Here is a 17,097-nt window from a genome sequence, read left to right as displayed (position 1 = left end):
AGTGTGTGCCCTGTTATTTATCTTTTTTTTTGGGTTTTTTTCTAGGGTTGGTAATATTTGTTGCTTACTGTTGTTTCAGCTCTCTTATATGAAGCCGCTTATATCTAAAGGAGAGAGAACTCTATATAGTTGTCAGTCTGTTCCTTTCTCATGTTGGTAACATTGCATAAAGGAAGATAAGATTGAGCGCTCTAGAAAATTTCCAAGAATAATGCCCCTATTGATGTACAAAAGTTATTCTTCTGAGGATGGATAGATCTTGGAGAAAAATAATGATCTTTTGATATATCTCTATGCGTGTGTTGTGTCATATGAGAACATCATTTATTAATACACAGAGTTATTACTCGAGGATGGAGACATCTCAGAGAAGATTGATGATCTCTAGATGTTTATGTGTCTGACGACAGTGATGAGTCTAATAATAGCAACTTGTAAAATTTTATTTTAGTTGGACCTATATTTATAGCTTTTGTGTCTTGGGATTCTAGTATCCTTGTCGGATTTTGTCGAGAGGTCATTAGCCTAATGTGTTTACAGCTTCAAATGAACCAGTTCATATGCATCTTTTCATCACTTTTTTAATTAGAGTCTTAAACTTACATTTTAGTGTACAATGTTGATTTATGCCTCTTGGGTGTCAAAAAAAAACAAAAAAACAAAATATTTGGTTATAAAATGGTTTCTAGTCCTTTCTTTTATTAATCCTCCTTATGTTTTGCTACCTAACATTAATCTTAGAGCTTGAAATTCAGTTTATTTAATCCTGCATTTTAGTTGGATCCTATAAATTGTGATTTATGCCATGTGGATATGGGTGTTAATTAGCAAAATCAATTAAGGCACTTGTGTATGAATTGGATATACAACATTCAATGGATTATGCATAAGAAGAAAGGATTTACGCTAGATGGATTAATTCATTTCCTTGTTAGGCACTTAACATCATTATTACATTAAACCCTCCTGCCAAGAGAATTCTCCCTTGTGTGGCATAACTTAGCCACAACATCTCTCATCTCCATCCGCTCAAATGGAGATTCCATTGAGCAGAGAGCACCAGTTCTAATTATAACATTCAAACATTCCTCTGTTTCGACTTTTTGTCTTCATGAATCTTAGAGTTATTCGCCATTACCTCTATCAAAGGTGAAAAATCAACAGTTTCCATCACTTTTTCTGGTAAAGCTGATAACTCTATGAAATGAGAGTTATCATGGCACTTTTAGGCTTAAATCAATACTACTTAGAGAGTAAATTATGTGTTTTTATTGCATTTTTGTTACATTTTGCATAAATAATCATTTTATTCAGTCTTAATAAGTTTTGCTCGATTTAAAATAATTTGTGCACAAATTGTGTGCATAATTGTAGGTTTCCAGAAGCTTATAATTCATGGAAGGAATGCTATGCAATAGGCTTGCAAAAATAAGGAAAGAACATGGCTACAAAAGAGTTGAAACAAATCTGGAACAATGCAATTGCTTTAGCCGTTGCTGTAGCAACCATTGCTGTAGTCGTTGCTGTAGCAATCCTGGAACAACAACAGAGAAAATTATGCGCGGGATAACTGCAGAATTGCGATCTGCAGTTTCCTAATCTGACTTATGCGCGCCCTAGGGTTCTGTTTACCCTAATTTTCAACTATAAAAGAAGCACACATCATAAAGAAAAGAGAAAGCCGTCACCCAAGGAAAAAAACACAAAGAAACAAAAGAAAAACAAGATTCAAGAGAGAGATTAAGAGCTGCACAAGAGGAGAATTTGCAGAAATCAATTGGGAGCTCAATCAATCTTATTCTTCTCTTGCTTTCTTGTTTTCTATTTATTTATGGGGATGTGTTTCATGGCCGAAACTTTGTTCTTTATTTTTCTTTTACAAACCATGAACTAAATTTATTTGTGGTTGAGTGATAAACAATCTTGATGGTTTATTGACTGAATATATGTGTTGATGCATATTTGCTATAGCAGTTTGTTTTGATAGTATTTATTTTATTCATTATTTCGGTTGATCACTCATTTAATGATACAAGTTAGGAGAGAGCAGCAAAATGGCCTATCTTAGTGGAACATATTAGAACAATGCTTGATATTAAATTGAGTTTCCCGGATTGAGTTTTGCTTGAGTCCCAAAAGGGCCATGCTTGATTTAAGATTAATGATGAACTAGACATAGAGATTCACCTTGTAGGGTAAATAGAACCTAAGCGTGTAATCCTATATCTTATGTTGGCATAACAATTGATCACTATCAGGTTGCATATAGATATAAAATATCTAACATGCAACGGCTGAGGATACATAAGGATTTTGCCCAGTGCTATAGCAGATGCTACAGCAACTGAGCCAAACATTAGAAAAATAGTCAATACCATTAAGAGAGTTTATTTACTCAACTACTATATACTCCCATTAGTGTTATCCTTCAGCTTGACGTGATAATTTACTTTGTTGCATTTATTTATTGCGTTTTTATTTTAATTAGTACATTAGTTTCATTAATTGTTTATTTTATTTTAGCACAAAATCTGCACTGTTAAGATTGCTATAGCAAATTTGATAACATCAAAATCCCTGTGGAGATGATCTTGTATACTCATCACTTTATTACTTGTTGTGTACACTTGCACATTGACACCAATAGCATTAGTATTTATATACCAACAAAAGCCATCTTGGCAAATTCATGGACAGTAAGTCCTTCACTAAACGTTGCATCGGTTGGTCACTTTCCAATAAACATCTCCAACAACAAAATTCCAAAGCTGTATACATCTCCAATCATGGATGCTTTGCTGCCTATCCCATACTTTTAAATGTTGATTTATTGTATTGGTTGCCAAACGAATGCTAAAATCTAATAAATGTATAATACTTTATAAATATATCAAGACTTCCACATTTTAAAAAATGTGAACAGAGCTAAAACATAAAATGCTGCTGTATTTTATATTTTACTTATTTCAAATTGCTTGTGAATTGTGTGATGAAATTGTTGCATCTGTAGTATCTAAGGTACTAAGAAAGCACAAACAACCTTAGCAGGGTCGGAGGCCATATAAGGCTAAATGGTGCTATGATCCCTGTAGAATTTTAAAAATTTTGGAATTTCTAAATAAAATATGAAAAATTAATGTGAAATGTCCACACTAGAGTTGGCAAAACGGGTCATCGGGTCGTGTCCGTGTCGTGTCAGCTTCGTGTCGTGTCAAATTTAGGTCGACCCAAACCCAACCCATTTAATAATCGTGTCAAAATATTGATACCAAGACCCGACACGGAAAAATAATCGATTTATCCAATAACCCGTTTAATATCTATATATTGAACAAAAGTTACATCAAATATTTACACACTATCATACATACGTATGTACATACATACATACATAATTTATTGATATTATAAAATATACATATCTACCAATATATTACACATTTACACTATTGAGTTTTTAATTATATATATATATATATATATAATATTATATATCAATATTATAAAATATACATGTCTATCAATTTTTACACATTTACACTATTGAAGCTCTGAATATATTTAAAATTTTATAAATAAAATATTGTGTTTATATTCACCCTTTTAAAGAATAAAAAAAAAGAAAATCATCTCTAATATTTGAGTTTTAATGATAAGAATATGTAAATTATTTTAAAATAGAAAATATAATCGGGTCATTGATCGGGTAAATGGGTCAAAAATTTTAACCCTAACCCGACACGGAAAAAAATCGTGTTGACCCAGACCCGACCCATTTAATAATCTTGTTAAATTTGACGACTCATACCCATTTATTTATGTCGTGTTCGTGTCAGGTAATCGGGTCGTGTCAAATTTTGCCAGCTCTAGTCCACATTGGCCCCGTACAATTAATGTATAAGGTTTATATATTAGATAATATTGTAATTTTATAAGCCCAAAAGCAAAATAATTAAAACAATTCAGTCAAGCCCAAAAGCCCATTTAAGTCACTAACAATGGCATCAAAATAATTAAAACAAAAAAGAAAAAAGAAATCAGCCATAAAACCCAGAACATCAGCCAACGAATCGTGAATAACATATCCCAAAAATTGCCTGCAACGCAACCGAAATCCCTAAATTTCCAACAATTTCACTGCAGCAAACATGAGAAAGCCATAAAAAATTAATCAATACTTCAAAAGAAAAAATGCAGAAATTTAAAAGCTAATACTAATTCTCCAAATACTGAAAATTCACAAGTCTCATTTACCAACTCACCAAATTTTGGAAATCCACCTTTAAAATCTCCAAGAATTGAGACAAATCCAATTAATACTCAACTTTTGGAGTGTGATCCAGGATTGCATCCACAAATATGGGTTTGTGATGTTAATCAATGGGATGAAATTCGCAGAGCATACATAATGGTTGGTCCATACCAACCAAAACTTTCAGAGTATCCCAAATCTGGACTAGAAAAGCACCCTCGTCGTTTTCAATCTTCATAGTTCGATTCTTTTCCTTCTAGGTTGGACTATTCACCTGTAAATGATGCTGCTTTTTGTCTATTGTGTTATCTCTTCAATACACCATCTGCACATCCAAAATGTAATGCTTATACTGTTAATGGATTTAATGGTTAGAGAAAGGTTAAAGATGGGACAAATTGTGTTTTCCTTAATCATGTGGGAAAGGATCCGGATTCAACTCATAAAAAAATCATGTGAGGATTTGATGAGCCAATCTCAACATCTGTCACAGGTATTTAATCGTTATTCCTCTCAAGAAATTGAAAATAATAGACTGCAGTTAAACTCTACGGTTGAAGCAATTAGATACTTAGCTTTTCAAGATTGTTCTTTTAGAGGCCATGATAGAGCAAAAGATCATTAAATTGTGGAAATTTTCTTTAATTACTTAAAGCATTTGCCTCTAATAATGAAAAGATTGCAGAAGTTATACTTGATAAACTCCAAAATATGCCTCCTATACATCACCAGATATTGAAAAAGAAATTTTACATGTCTTTTCAATGAAAGTGAAAAAGGCAATTCGTGAAGAAATATGAGATGCAAAGTTTTGTTTAATTGTAGATGAATCACGTGATGAATCGAAGAAAAAACATATGGCTATAGTTTTGAGATTTGTTGACAAAGATGGTTTTGTGCAATAACCTTTTTTTGGACTTGTTCATGTCTCTAACATTTATGTAGTGACCTCGAAAGATGGGATATACTCTCTATTGTCTCATAATAATTTAAATATTCAAAATATTCGAGGGCAAGGATATGATGGTACAAGTAATATGTGGGGTGAGTGGAATGGTTTACAAGCTTTAATTTTGAAAGATTGTCCATATGTTTACTACATTCATTGTTTGGCTCATCGACTACAATTGGCTTTAGTCGTGGTATCTCATGAGATTGTTCTTATTCATCATTGCTTTACTAAACTGACTTCTGTTGTGAATATTGTTGGTGCTTCTTGTAAGCGCAATGATGAACTGAAATGTGCTCAAGCTATTGACATTGAGTACATGATTTCCATTGATGAGCTTGAGAATGGGAGAGGGCTTAATCAAATTGGCACTTTACAAAGGCATGGGGGTGCTCGATGGAGTTCTTACTTTAGATCAGTCTCCAATTTAATAAAAATGTTCAGTGCAACATGTTTTGTTCTACTAAATATCATTGACGATGACACTAATGCTTTCCAACGAGGAGATGCTAATGCTGCATATGAGGTAATGACTACTTTTGAGATTGTCTTTATCTTGCACTTACGAAAGAAATTATGGCAATCACTGATATACTTTGCCAAGCTTTGCAATCTAAATCTCAAGATATTTTACATGCTATGCATCTTGTTTCATCAACTAAAGCACTTATTCATAAATTTAGAGATGATGGGTGGATTACTTTGCTTGATCAAGTGAAATCATTTTGTGAGGCAAGAAATATAGATATTCCATAAATGAATGCTCATTATGTTGCAAGATAAGGTCAAGCTCGGCATCAAGAAGATAACTTTACTGTTGCTGAACATTATAGGGTAAATTTGTTTTATGTTGTTATAGATTGCCAATTACAAGAGTTAAGTAGTCGATTTAATGAACATGCAGTGCAGTTGCTTATACTTAGTTCAGCACTTGATCCTCGTGAATGTAGGGAGTCGTTTAGAATTGGTGATGTCTGTCAATTGGCTGACAAGTTTTACCCAACAGACTTCATAGACATTGATAAAATGAATTTAAAAATTCAACTTGAGCATTATGAGTACTATGTAGTTCAACATCCAGAGTTCCAATGCTTGTCGACCATTTCTGACTAGAGCCAACGGTTGGTAAGTACTAGAAAAGGAACAATATTCCCAATTGTCTATAGAATAATTGTTCTTGTGCTAACTCTTTCAGTGTCTACTTCAACTACGGAATGATCATTTTCGGTTATGCGTATAGTAAAGACAAGACTTCGTAATAAAATGGAGGGTAAGTTTCTTACAGATTCATTAATTATTACATTGAAAGGGAAATTGCAGAAAAATTAAGTATTGAATCAATAGTCAACAAGTTTCGAGATTTGAACGAACGTCGTGTTCCATTTTAATGTTGGAGATCCTGATTTTGGTAGGTTTAGTATCTTATGTTAAGAATATTTTGTTGCTTGAGGAAGCTTTTTCCCTCTACAGTTATGATGGTTTTTGTTTAAGTTTTTATTTTCTTTTTATAGCTTCCGTACTTTAAGACTTGGAATTTTGTATGGGTAAAGGCTCTTTTGCTTTATAATCATCTTCCTTAATGAATTATAAATGTAAATGTTTTTCATATAGTATCTTACTATTTTTTTTTGGATGATTTGGTCTGGTTGTAATTTATTATTTCTAATAACATCAAAATTATAAGTTTAAATTTGGCCCCCTTAAAATTTCCTCCTGAGCTCCGCCCTGAACCTTCGATTCTGCCCAAGATCACAAACCAAATTAAATAAGATGCTTCAAGATCAGTGACAGCAGAAGCTTAACAAGATGGAATCAACAAAGTAGATGATGATCAACCAATAAAGAATCAGAGAACAAAAGATTAATGAAATCTAAGAACAAGAAGACTTTTAACGTGGTTCAACTAGATCTCTCTAGCTTACATCCACGAAAAGGCAAATATGATCAGATTTTACTGACTCTCAGGATGAATTACAGAGCAACCACAAAGAGTTTAGATCAAAGATCAAGGCTGTCTATTTATAACCAGCCTTCTCTCTCTATACAACTCTCTTCTCTCTTGAATCAGTTGCATTAGAACCAGCTATTATATATTTATATAACAGGTTTTCAACAAACCCAGAAAATCCCAGCAACGCACGTGAAACTCATGTACCATAACTGTATTTTAACAAACCAATTAAGCTGTCAAAATACACGTGACTTTCACATGCTTTACTTAAAGCTAAACGGCAAGCTTACATATTGTTTCAGCGAGTGTTATCAATAATGTATGATTCAATGCTGTTCAGCTTAAGTGTACCCAGCTTCAAAACACAAAGCTTCTTGTCGTTTTGATTATCTAGAGTTGCTTCACACACAACAGCATCTATTTTTAGGTGTCCGGTTGCAGCCTTAAAACGATTGTTACCACTCGCTGTGTTGTTTATTGACATCTTAAGTAGGAAAGAAATTTAACAAGAAATGTAATTATTGTTGTTTTGCTTGTGGTATAGCAGCATAGCACTTACATGTTTTAGACCTTTAAGACGATTTTCATGTGGGGACCCAAAATGTGATAATACTATACAGTAGTTGCTATAAATATATGCATTATTTTAATATAAAAAACAATTAATGAATTATACAATGACTTGCAAAGCTAAAAAAAAGGTGACATTGTGTATAAAAAAGAAAAATAAATTACATTGGAATATTGGCAACTAAAATATATGCAGCTACAACCCAAGCAATTGGATGGTAACAGTGAAAGAATCTCTAATCTTCAGTGGCCAAAACCCAACTGGTAGATACTACACAAGCCATCGTCAATTCCATGACCTTCAAATGAATCAACAAGCAAGCTTAGAATTAGAGGAAACAAATATTCAGAGCGACATGATACAAGAATAAATTGGTAAACAATCTAAATAAACTGGTAAACAATCTTTCATGAAAAACATCCAAACACAGTGTAGCGCATCAAACTTTTTGGGGTTCATTCAAAAGAAAAAAAAGGGAGTACTACTGTATTACTAGGGATGGAAATGGAGCAGGTTGGGGATAGGGATCATAATCCCCAAACTCGAACCCAAACTAGAAGTAATCCCCATATATACCTGAAAATTTTTAATTGGCAGTAGTTTGGAGATATGACCAATAATCTCCAAATGGGGGCGGGATTAAAATGGAAACCTGATCTCCATTTTTTTTAAAATTAATAATTCTGAATATTAGATCCTTCAAAAAAATTAATAATTTTGAAAATAGAAGTACAAATGAGCAAATTAATAGTGCAAACAGCATTTCAACCGAACGAATTCAGCCAGCAAGCACATCCATAGTTAGTAATAAGATTATCTCTAACACAAAACTGATTGATGATCATCCATCAAGCATATCCATTATAACAAATCCAATATCACTGAACAAACCTGTATAATAATTTCTAGGCCTAATGGAAGGAACATTCCACTTAGTAATATTCAAACAACTTTCACAGAACACGGCCCCGTCGCAAGCGAAGGCGGAAAATTCTAAAATTACCTTGATTGATCAAATGGTAGCGCTGGCGGCGGCGGGTGGTTGGGTCCGGTGAGAAATGAGAGCGCCGGCGAAAAAGGGTTAGCGGCTTGCGGTAAAGCAAAATGTTCAATTTGGCACAAGCAAGTTCCTTTAGAATTTCAAAGGCTGCCAAGATCTTGCCAAGCAAAGGGTTTTTATCACGTTCTAGCTCTATTCAATCATTTGTTTGCAGTTGATTTATGTTGAGTGATTTTTTTTTTCAATTTTATATTCAATGTTCAATTTTTAATTTTATTTTTTGCAGAAAGTGCCATTCATCTCTGATGATTTAGAATTGGAGTACAAAGGGAAAGACAAATACAATTATGGTTCCAGTGTTTTATGGAAATGGTGAAGTGGGACAACTACTCTCTTTAAACAATTTATTTTACCCTACCATGTATCTAATTCTCCATTGAAGAAACTTGTGCTTATTTGTGTTTTATATTGTTCTGTTCAGAATATTTTTATATCCTCATCATGTTTCTGGAAGAAAATTGGAAAAGTTCTGTCAGAAAGACTTAAATGGCTACACTCGTCACCTAGTTTCAATGTAAGAAAAAACACAAATCTCTTTTCAAAAAGTCCACAATGAGCTACATAACGGGCTAGTAAAAGTGAAAAAATAGAACTAAATTCACCATTCATCAATAAATTACAGGTTCTCTTTAGATGTTACGTTTTTCTGTATAAATTCCACTAACTAATATCCAATAAGTTCATTTAAAGATCGTGAGACTGAATTTGTAGGATTGGCAACCAATAATAAAGAATCAATATAAACTTAGCAAACTGGTTGAACAGAGAAACTAATCTTGTAGCGGAAAACTGTCCTAACCTGCAAGTCCTAACTGCAGAAGAAATCACATCTTTCGCCAAAATTGCAAGCCGGCTCTCAGCCAGAACTTTAACTAGCTTAATTGCTTAAACGACATTCATGCCTATTGCACTCGCTTCAACCCAATCGAATCTTGCTGTAGTTTAGTATTGAAGTCTCCGTTTGCTGAAAGCAGTTTCCATTCCTAAAATGCAATTCATCTGAACCCCAAAGTTCAAATCTTCTTTGTAGCTGGGGACAGGGCAAAGGGAACACCTGACCGTTAAAACCTGAAACAAATCGACATTGCCATTTCACCGATGGGGCTTGAACTAATAAACTAACATTTTTCATGCAGATCTCTTCAAATTGTGTACCTATAATGCCTGCCAGTACTGGGGCTTTTGTTGTATTTACACTGACCACATTAACAAAAGAAATACCGCTTATTTTAGGAATAGCCTTGGGATCCCATCCTTCTTTGGGATGGCCATAGAGCCTCGACTGATCTTTATAGGTATCTTGACTCTCTCCATTTTTATATTCCTTATGGTGATATTTTCAATATTCCCCCTCTACCTTAGTCGGTCTTTGTAAGAACCCTGCTGCTGCATCCAAACATCCAAATGATTTACAGTTACATTAAAAATCCTTCCAGACATCTCCCTACCTATTCCAACTCCTGAGCAAGTTGGGGTAGTGCCCGAAACTCTCCTCACTGCGATGTTTGAACTTGGCCGTGCCATCGCAATACCATCATGGTCCCACCCGCTCTTCACTGCCACCAGACCATTTCCGCTTTCAATGTAACAGTCTTCAAACACACATTGGTGCTCGAGTCTGTATAATGTTATCTATAGGTTTGTAAATCAGAAGCCTAAAAGACAGTGATGACCAGAAGAGGGGGGTAGAAATAAAAAAAAGAATAAGGAGAAATTTTTTTTGTCTACCTGGGTCAAGACCATCAGTATTTGGTGCACTAAGAGGAGACAGGACCGTCATCCCTTTGACAAAACCATTCCTCAAACAAACGCAATGCTGCTGATTAGCGCTCAGGTAAGTAGATGATTCAAAAGTGTTATTTTTCTGTTACACATTAAAAAACGTTGTTTGGTTAATTTACAAATCAGAAAGAACACAAGGTATTCAGCTTAATTTCAAATATTAAACAATAAACTTGAATACAACCGGCACTATTGAAGACATAAACAGATTAAAAGAAAATAAAATTGAGAATAAAAAATATCGAACCTGCAGTAAACAGGGTGGATAGTCCGAGAGGGAGAATTACAGAAGGTGAGATTAGAGATTATTAGGATATTGCTAGAGTTCATCAGTTCCACGAGATGGCCTCTTGTGTGCTTCAGTGTGCTGTTCCACCATAAATCCCACCGCATCTGTCCTTGACCATCAATCGTTCCATTATATCCTGTAAACGAAAATAACTATCTTATATACTTGATAATTTCGTGGACCCAAACGATGGTGCTAATTCTCAAGGACTAAAATAAGAATTAATAACAAAAGAAGCTCACATGATATAATGATCCAATTAATATGTAATTAGCATTTTCTTTTCCATTCCCTTTTTAAATGAGACACCAAACAATCAAAAGTAACAATTCTCCTGTCTCTTCTCTTTTCATCTCCTTTTTACATTTTCTTTCTTCATGCCTTTCTCTCTAAACTATTTGAGTTCCCAGGGTCTTCCCCCCCCAGCCCAAAACAAATAAACTTTTACCAATTCCAAGTAGGGATGGCAATTTCCGGGTCCGGGTCCGGGTTTGGCTGTTCCGGATCCGGACCCAGACACAAAATTCTTATAACCGGACCCACATTAAACCCGGATTTTTTAAATCCGGGTCCGGTCCGGGTTCAACCTGGAAAAATTCGGGTTTCCGGATTCTGAGTTTTGAACCCGGATTGCTTTATTTTATTTTTTTTTTGAGAGACCATATGGCTTACTTTAACAAGGCACAGGGGATGGTGGTTTAATGTTTTAATGTTTTCCCCAACAACACATTACAAAATTCTTCCTAGAATGGTTCAATAAAATTTGATGGATAAAAGGCAAAAAACAAAACATATAACACATCACCAGACTACTAGAACCAAATTGTTTAACTTTGGTTTATCAAAATTTGCTGGACACAGGGCAAAAAAACAGAACATATAAACACATCCAGAACCACCAGACCACTAGAACCAAATTGTTTAACTTTGGTTCATCAAAATTTACTGGACACAGAGCAAAATAACAGAACATATAACACATCCAGGTTCTAAAACAAATACAACACAAATACACAATATAAAATCTAAAATTCAAAGTTTTAAATTAATAAACATCCACAAATACAAATCCATAACATAATTCTACAATTTAAAGCTCAAATTTCCAGCCACTGCCCACTAGTGCTAAAGACTAAATTGGATGTGCTCAAATTTCCAGCCACTGCCCACTAGTGCTCAAATTTCCAGCCACATTATAAATCATGAATTCAAGAAAATCGTAGGACTGCAGGCTGCAGCAAATAAGACATTATACCTCTAAAGCTTTTGGTACTCCAGAAAATCGTAGGACTACAGCAAATCAAAACAAATTAAGTTAGCAAAATATATTGTCACTATGATATAGCAATGGAAGATGCAAACATCACATGGGCTGAAACTATAACTAAATGAAACGACAACCCTAGAAGTATCATAGTTGTAGAAAGATATAGGACCATTATCAATGTATAGCAGTAGAATGGTTAAAGTCATGTTATGACATTAATCTCGTTTGAGCTTTTACACTGCTAATCTGATGGAAATCATTGATGGTTGTGCAATAACCAATGAAAGTCCATTACATAACAATGAGAAAATTGTACTTTTAGAATATACCAATGTCAGCTAGCCAACTACGCTAGACATATCAAGCAGAATAAAATGTTAAAAATGCTACAACCACTAGAAACTGTCTTAAGAAATTAATCAGTCAGGATACTAGCAATACAAGCAAATAAATGTTTCAAGAATGCAGTCAAGCAGTAACATTACGTGGAAGATTACAACACCAAAGTGGAAAAAGTCCCCTGTTGAAACTGCAATAAAACATGGACTTTTAAATAAACATAATTGAGAAGGAAAAAGTTAAGATCAAGTATTCAGGTAACAATACCCAGCAAGCCCTTCAGTTTTATACACTTTCGGAAATCCATCACTTAAAACAAAACAAAACATCCTCAGCCCTCAAATGTCCAACACTCCAACTCTTAATGCACAAAACCAACAATGCAAAGCTCAAACCAAAAACGTCTCCTTGTGCCAGAAAAACAAAGAACAAAAAGAGGCAAATAATTCAGAAAAAAAAAGCTTATAATTAGTCAAGTGCTCTCATATACAAAGAAAACCATGTCTGAGGGAAAATCACATTGTGCCGAAGCAATACAAGCTCAACTCAAAGCATAACAACACGGAAATTGCAAAGAGGGAAAATCAAAGTGTAATAGAGCATAAATTGTAAAGAGAAAAGCCGAGAGGCCCGAGACTCACAAATATTCACAGCGGCAGCTGAAGTATATGCTGATGAACACAGAACAACCGCGACTGAAGTGGATTTCAACCCTTTTTGCTGGCCGCGACAGAGTGAGAGATGAGACGAATGATGCTGATGAGTGATGAAACGAACAAAGCCTCACCGTGAAGGTGATGAGAGGCCACGCCGCGAAGGATCTGATCTGATTTGAAGAAGAGATTACAGGAGAGTTGAAGAGAGAGTGAGAGAGATTAAGTGAGGACTGAGGAACGAGTCACGGCTCACGGGTGAGAGAGATTGAGAGAGGAACGGATTACGGATGAGACTTGAGAGATTGAGAGGAGAAATTGCAGATTTACAGTAGAGTTCAGTATAGTTGAAGAAGAAATTTCGAGAGAGGAAGAACGACGAACGAGAGAGATCTAGATTCTAGGGTTCAATTTTGTTTTTTTTTTTAATTTTTCTATTTATATTTACGGATTTAACGATAAAAATTAATATTAAAATAAATTATATCCGGGTCCGGGTTCCGGATTTGCGGGTTCACTTGAAACCGGATCCGGACCTGGAAATATGCGGGTTGTCAAAAACTTATCCAGATTCCGGATACAAATTATTTCGGTGAGGGTTGAACCCGGACCGGATTTTCCGGGTTCAATCCGGGTCCGATCCGGGTCCGGTTTGGTTGCCATCCCTAATTCCAAGCATAATACTCGTCATAAAAGGACAAATGTGAAGCATATGGGCAAAAATTATTTCTAGGGGATAAGTGTAAAACAAACAAATGATATCATTATTTTACCGTTAATTTAAAAAATATACAGTGTGGGAAGAATTTTTCCTTCTACAGCAACCTGGAAATAGAGAAGCATCAAAAGATCATTTATTGATGTAAACAATCCATTAGTCCCATTATCATTAAACAATCCCATTTAGTCATCCACAACATTCAAGATAAGCCAATTGTATTCTCCTCAATTTGGAAAAAGTCCGATTAATTTTTCAATACTGGATCATAATATTCAAAGTTAGATATTATCAAAGGCATCCCGCATCTTCTTTTTTCTTGTTTCATTTACCTACTTTTTCATTGTGAAAGCATTACCAGACATTGTTTATGCATTCAAATATAATAATTAAAATTCATGTGCTTAATATACCTGTCATAACGACGTTGGTCAAATGATCCACATGAATTAGGCTAATATGTCTCCCTACTAATCTCTCCCTCCCTCTGCCATAAGAAGGCAAAGGATCTATGATAGGCCATTCATCCATGTCCTGTTAATAATAGAAAGAAACAAATTAGAAACAAAACAAAACAAAATTATTTATAAGCTGAACAATGGAACCATAAACATTTTTTTTTTCTTTTGAACACATGGAACCATAAACTTGATCACTTGCATAATGCTGGACACTAGCCACATAACCAAATCCTTTGTATGTATACATACAGACACACACACACACACACACACACACACACATATTTCATACACATTCATATAAAGGAATAGGAACAAATTTCATACATTATTATGGTGGGTCCCTTTAATTCGACCTTAAATGTGAAAACAAATAAAACCAGAGCAAACCAACGTTCTTTGTCCTTTAAATTTAAAGAAAAAAGGTGGCAGAAAGGCCAAAATGAGCGCAAGAACCGTGACCAAACCAAATACACATTAGAATATTTGATGCCCCATTAAATTAAATTCTTCATTTCACCTTTTCAAACCCTTTTCATCTCTCAAATTTCAATTAGAACTAAAATAAGCTTGAAAAAAAAAAGCTAACAAAATCCTATTGTAATTCATTCACATCATCATTTTGACGTTTCATTACGAGTTTAACGTTTCATATTTTCGGTCATCTCATTCATATTTGTATCTCATTATCTAATCACTCAAAATAATAATGATGATTAAAAAAAAAAAAGAGAGAGATTATTTTAAGAGTAATGATACAGCCACAAACTCTTGTACAAACTTATTTTGTACAAACTAATGTGGCATGATAAGATTGGTTGAATTAAATATCACTTGGCCCACATAATTTGTTTTTATTAATTTATATTTTCATTCAACCAATGAATTAATGCCACGTCAGTTTGTATAAAATAAATTTATACAAAAGTTTGTGGCTGTATCATTACTCTTATTTTAATTCCTGAGAGCCTAAAATGACAGCGCCTTTTTGAAGAAACAGCGTGAAGTTACTGGTGAGAATGAAGCTTCCGGTGAGCCACAGGCCTTCCGGAACGTTCAACTGGGTCCCACCTTTGTCGCCGAAGGCTTGCACGTACCGAACCGCTTTCCGGAACACTTCTGTAGTCGACGTCGTTCCGTCTCCAACTCCGAAATCCTTTATCGACATCACCACTTTTCTCTTCGGCAAGTACTGATCCCCCGGCAACCCGGCGACACACGTGGCCGGGTTGAATAACGCTCCCTCGGCTCCCGAGAAACCGACCCGTCTGAGCGACAAAACGGGCTTCTTTGTGATTTGTAAAGAGAGGATTTTTATGAGAGTGACGATTGGCACAAGTGTCGCCCGTGATGGCCTGCTGAAATTCCCCTTTAGCTTTTCTAATTTCATTGCCTTTTCTTTTTGCATGCATGTAACAAACCAAAATAATAATTATGAGTAACGAAAATTAAGTATTATTTTCTATCTTATTTTTATTTAATTTTGCATGCGTGAGAAGGAAAATAAGAAAATATAACTAAGAAATAGAAATTAAAATTTTTTGATGGTGTCCTTGAGAGAAAGGAAGTTGTTTTGTTTCTTAATTTAATTAAGGATACGTGAAGGAGAAGAATTGGAAAGAAGGTGAATGGGTCGATGCGTTCTGCGCTTACCGGCGTACTTCAGCATGGAATTGAAAACGTGCGATGTGTCTCTCCGGTTTGGAAACTACAAAGGAAAACTTCAATCCGGTTTTGATTAGTGTGCGGCCGGTCGTGTTCTTGTCCAACATCAATCCCACAGTTTATTGATACGTATGTAGGGTCCTGTTGAATTGGACTGTGTGGCGATAGATTATTGGTTTCTAAGTTTGTGTTTTTGTACAGGAAAGCGGTGGAAAGCGCCGATATTCACGGGACGGGACTCGTCGAAAATAATTTCATTTTGGAAATGAGTTATTAGTTTTATGAGTTTTTATTGCGTGTTGAGCATGCATTGAGGTTGCTACGCAGACGAAGAACATAATCACGTCGAGACGATGATTAAGATAAGGAACTTTTTATCTTATATTATTATGTAAGTTACATAATTTTTTCACAATTATTTGATAAAAAATCAAGAGTTGTGGAAATATAAAGTAATAAAATCATGTTATTTTTACAACCGTTGGATTTATTGAGTGTTGAGCATGAATTGAGGTTGCTACGCAGATGAAGAACACGTCGAGATGATGATTAAGATAAGAAATTTGTTTCCTTACATTATTATGGAAGTTACATAATTTTTTTACAACCATTTGATGAAAGTCTAATGATTATGAAAATATAAAGTAATAAATTCATGATAATTGTTTTCTAATCTTAAAGCTTATAGTGCTGTTAATGATTCCCATTTCCCAGCGTTGTAAGCCAAATCTTATTTTGTGGGGCATGATGGCTTTTTGGAGTATGGAGCTTTCCAACAACGTTCCTGTAGTAGTTCCTCCTCTGTTTTTTATTCTTCATAATTTATTTTTGAGTTCACGATTTCACTACTTCAAGAACCATAAAATATTAAATGACTACAATATTTTCTATCACTTTATTACTATAATTTTACAAAACTTTTTACTTTATTAATTTTTCGTTAGGACTGTTAGTTGATCAGTTAGTTGATTAGTAAATTATTAATTTCACTCTTTATATAAAAATTCACAAATAAAGACATTAAATAATAAACATAAAATTATTGTTATATCCATAAATTATTAAATATTAGTTTAACCATGAATTTATGAATAACCCTAAATTTATTATAACTATAAAGGTGTGAAGTGACAAAAATAC

The 17,097-nt window shown here is 34.4% G+C and overlaps 1 protein-coding gene and 1 pseudogene across 1 annotated transcript; both read right to left on the bottom strand.

Annotated features, from left to right (window-relative positions):
* Positions 1-9,461: 9,461 nt before the first annotated feature.
* LOC112495582 (probable polygalacturonase) lies at positions 9,462-10,655 on the bottom strand (annotated as a pseudogene).
* A 41-nt stretch (positions 10,656-10,696) lies between these two features.
* On the bottom strand, positions 10,697-15,682 carry LOC102620848 (probable polygalacturonase). The gene is made up of 3 exons (XM_052431379.1): positions 15,257-15,682; positions 14,245-14,368; positions 10,697-10,958 (listed from the first exon to the last, which is right to left on the bottom strand). The coding sequence occupies exons 1-3, from the start codon at positions 15,680-15,682 to the stop codon at positions 10,885-10,887; spliced, it is 624 nt and encodes a 207-aa protein (XP_052287339.1). The 3' UTR covers positions 10,697-10,884.
* Between the last annotated feature and the right edge of the window lie 1,415 nt (positions 15,683-17,097).

This window comes from Citrus sinensis, chromosome 7 (genome assembly GCF_022201045.2).
Source record: "Citrus sinensis cultivar Valencia sweet orange chromosome 7, DVS_A1.0, whole genome shotgun sequence".
Classification (NCBI taxonomy): Eukaryota; Viridiplantae; Streptophyta; class Magnoliopsida; order Sapindales; family Rutaceae; genus Citrus; species Citrus sinensis.
Note: the sequence above shows the minus strand (reverse complement) of the source record. Positions and strands in the feature narration are given on the sequence as shown.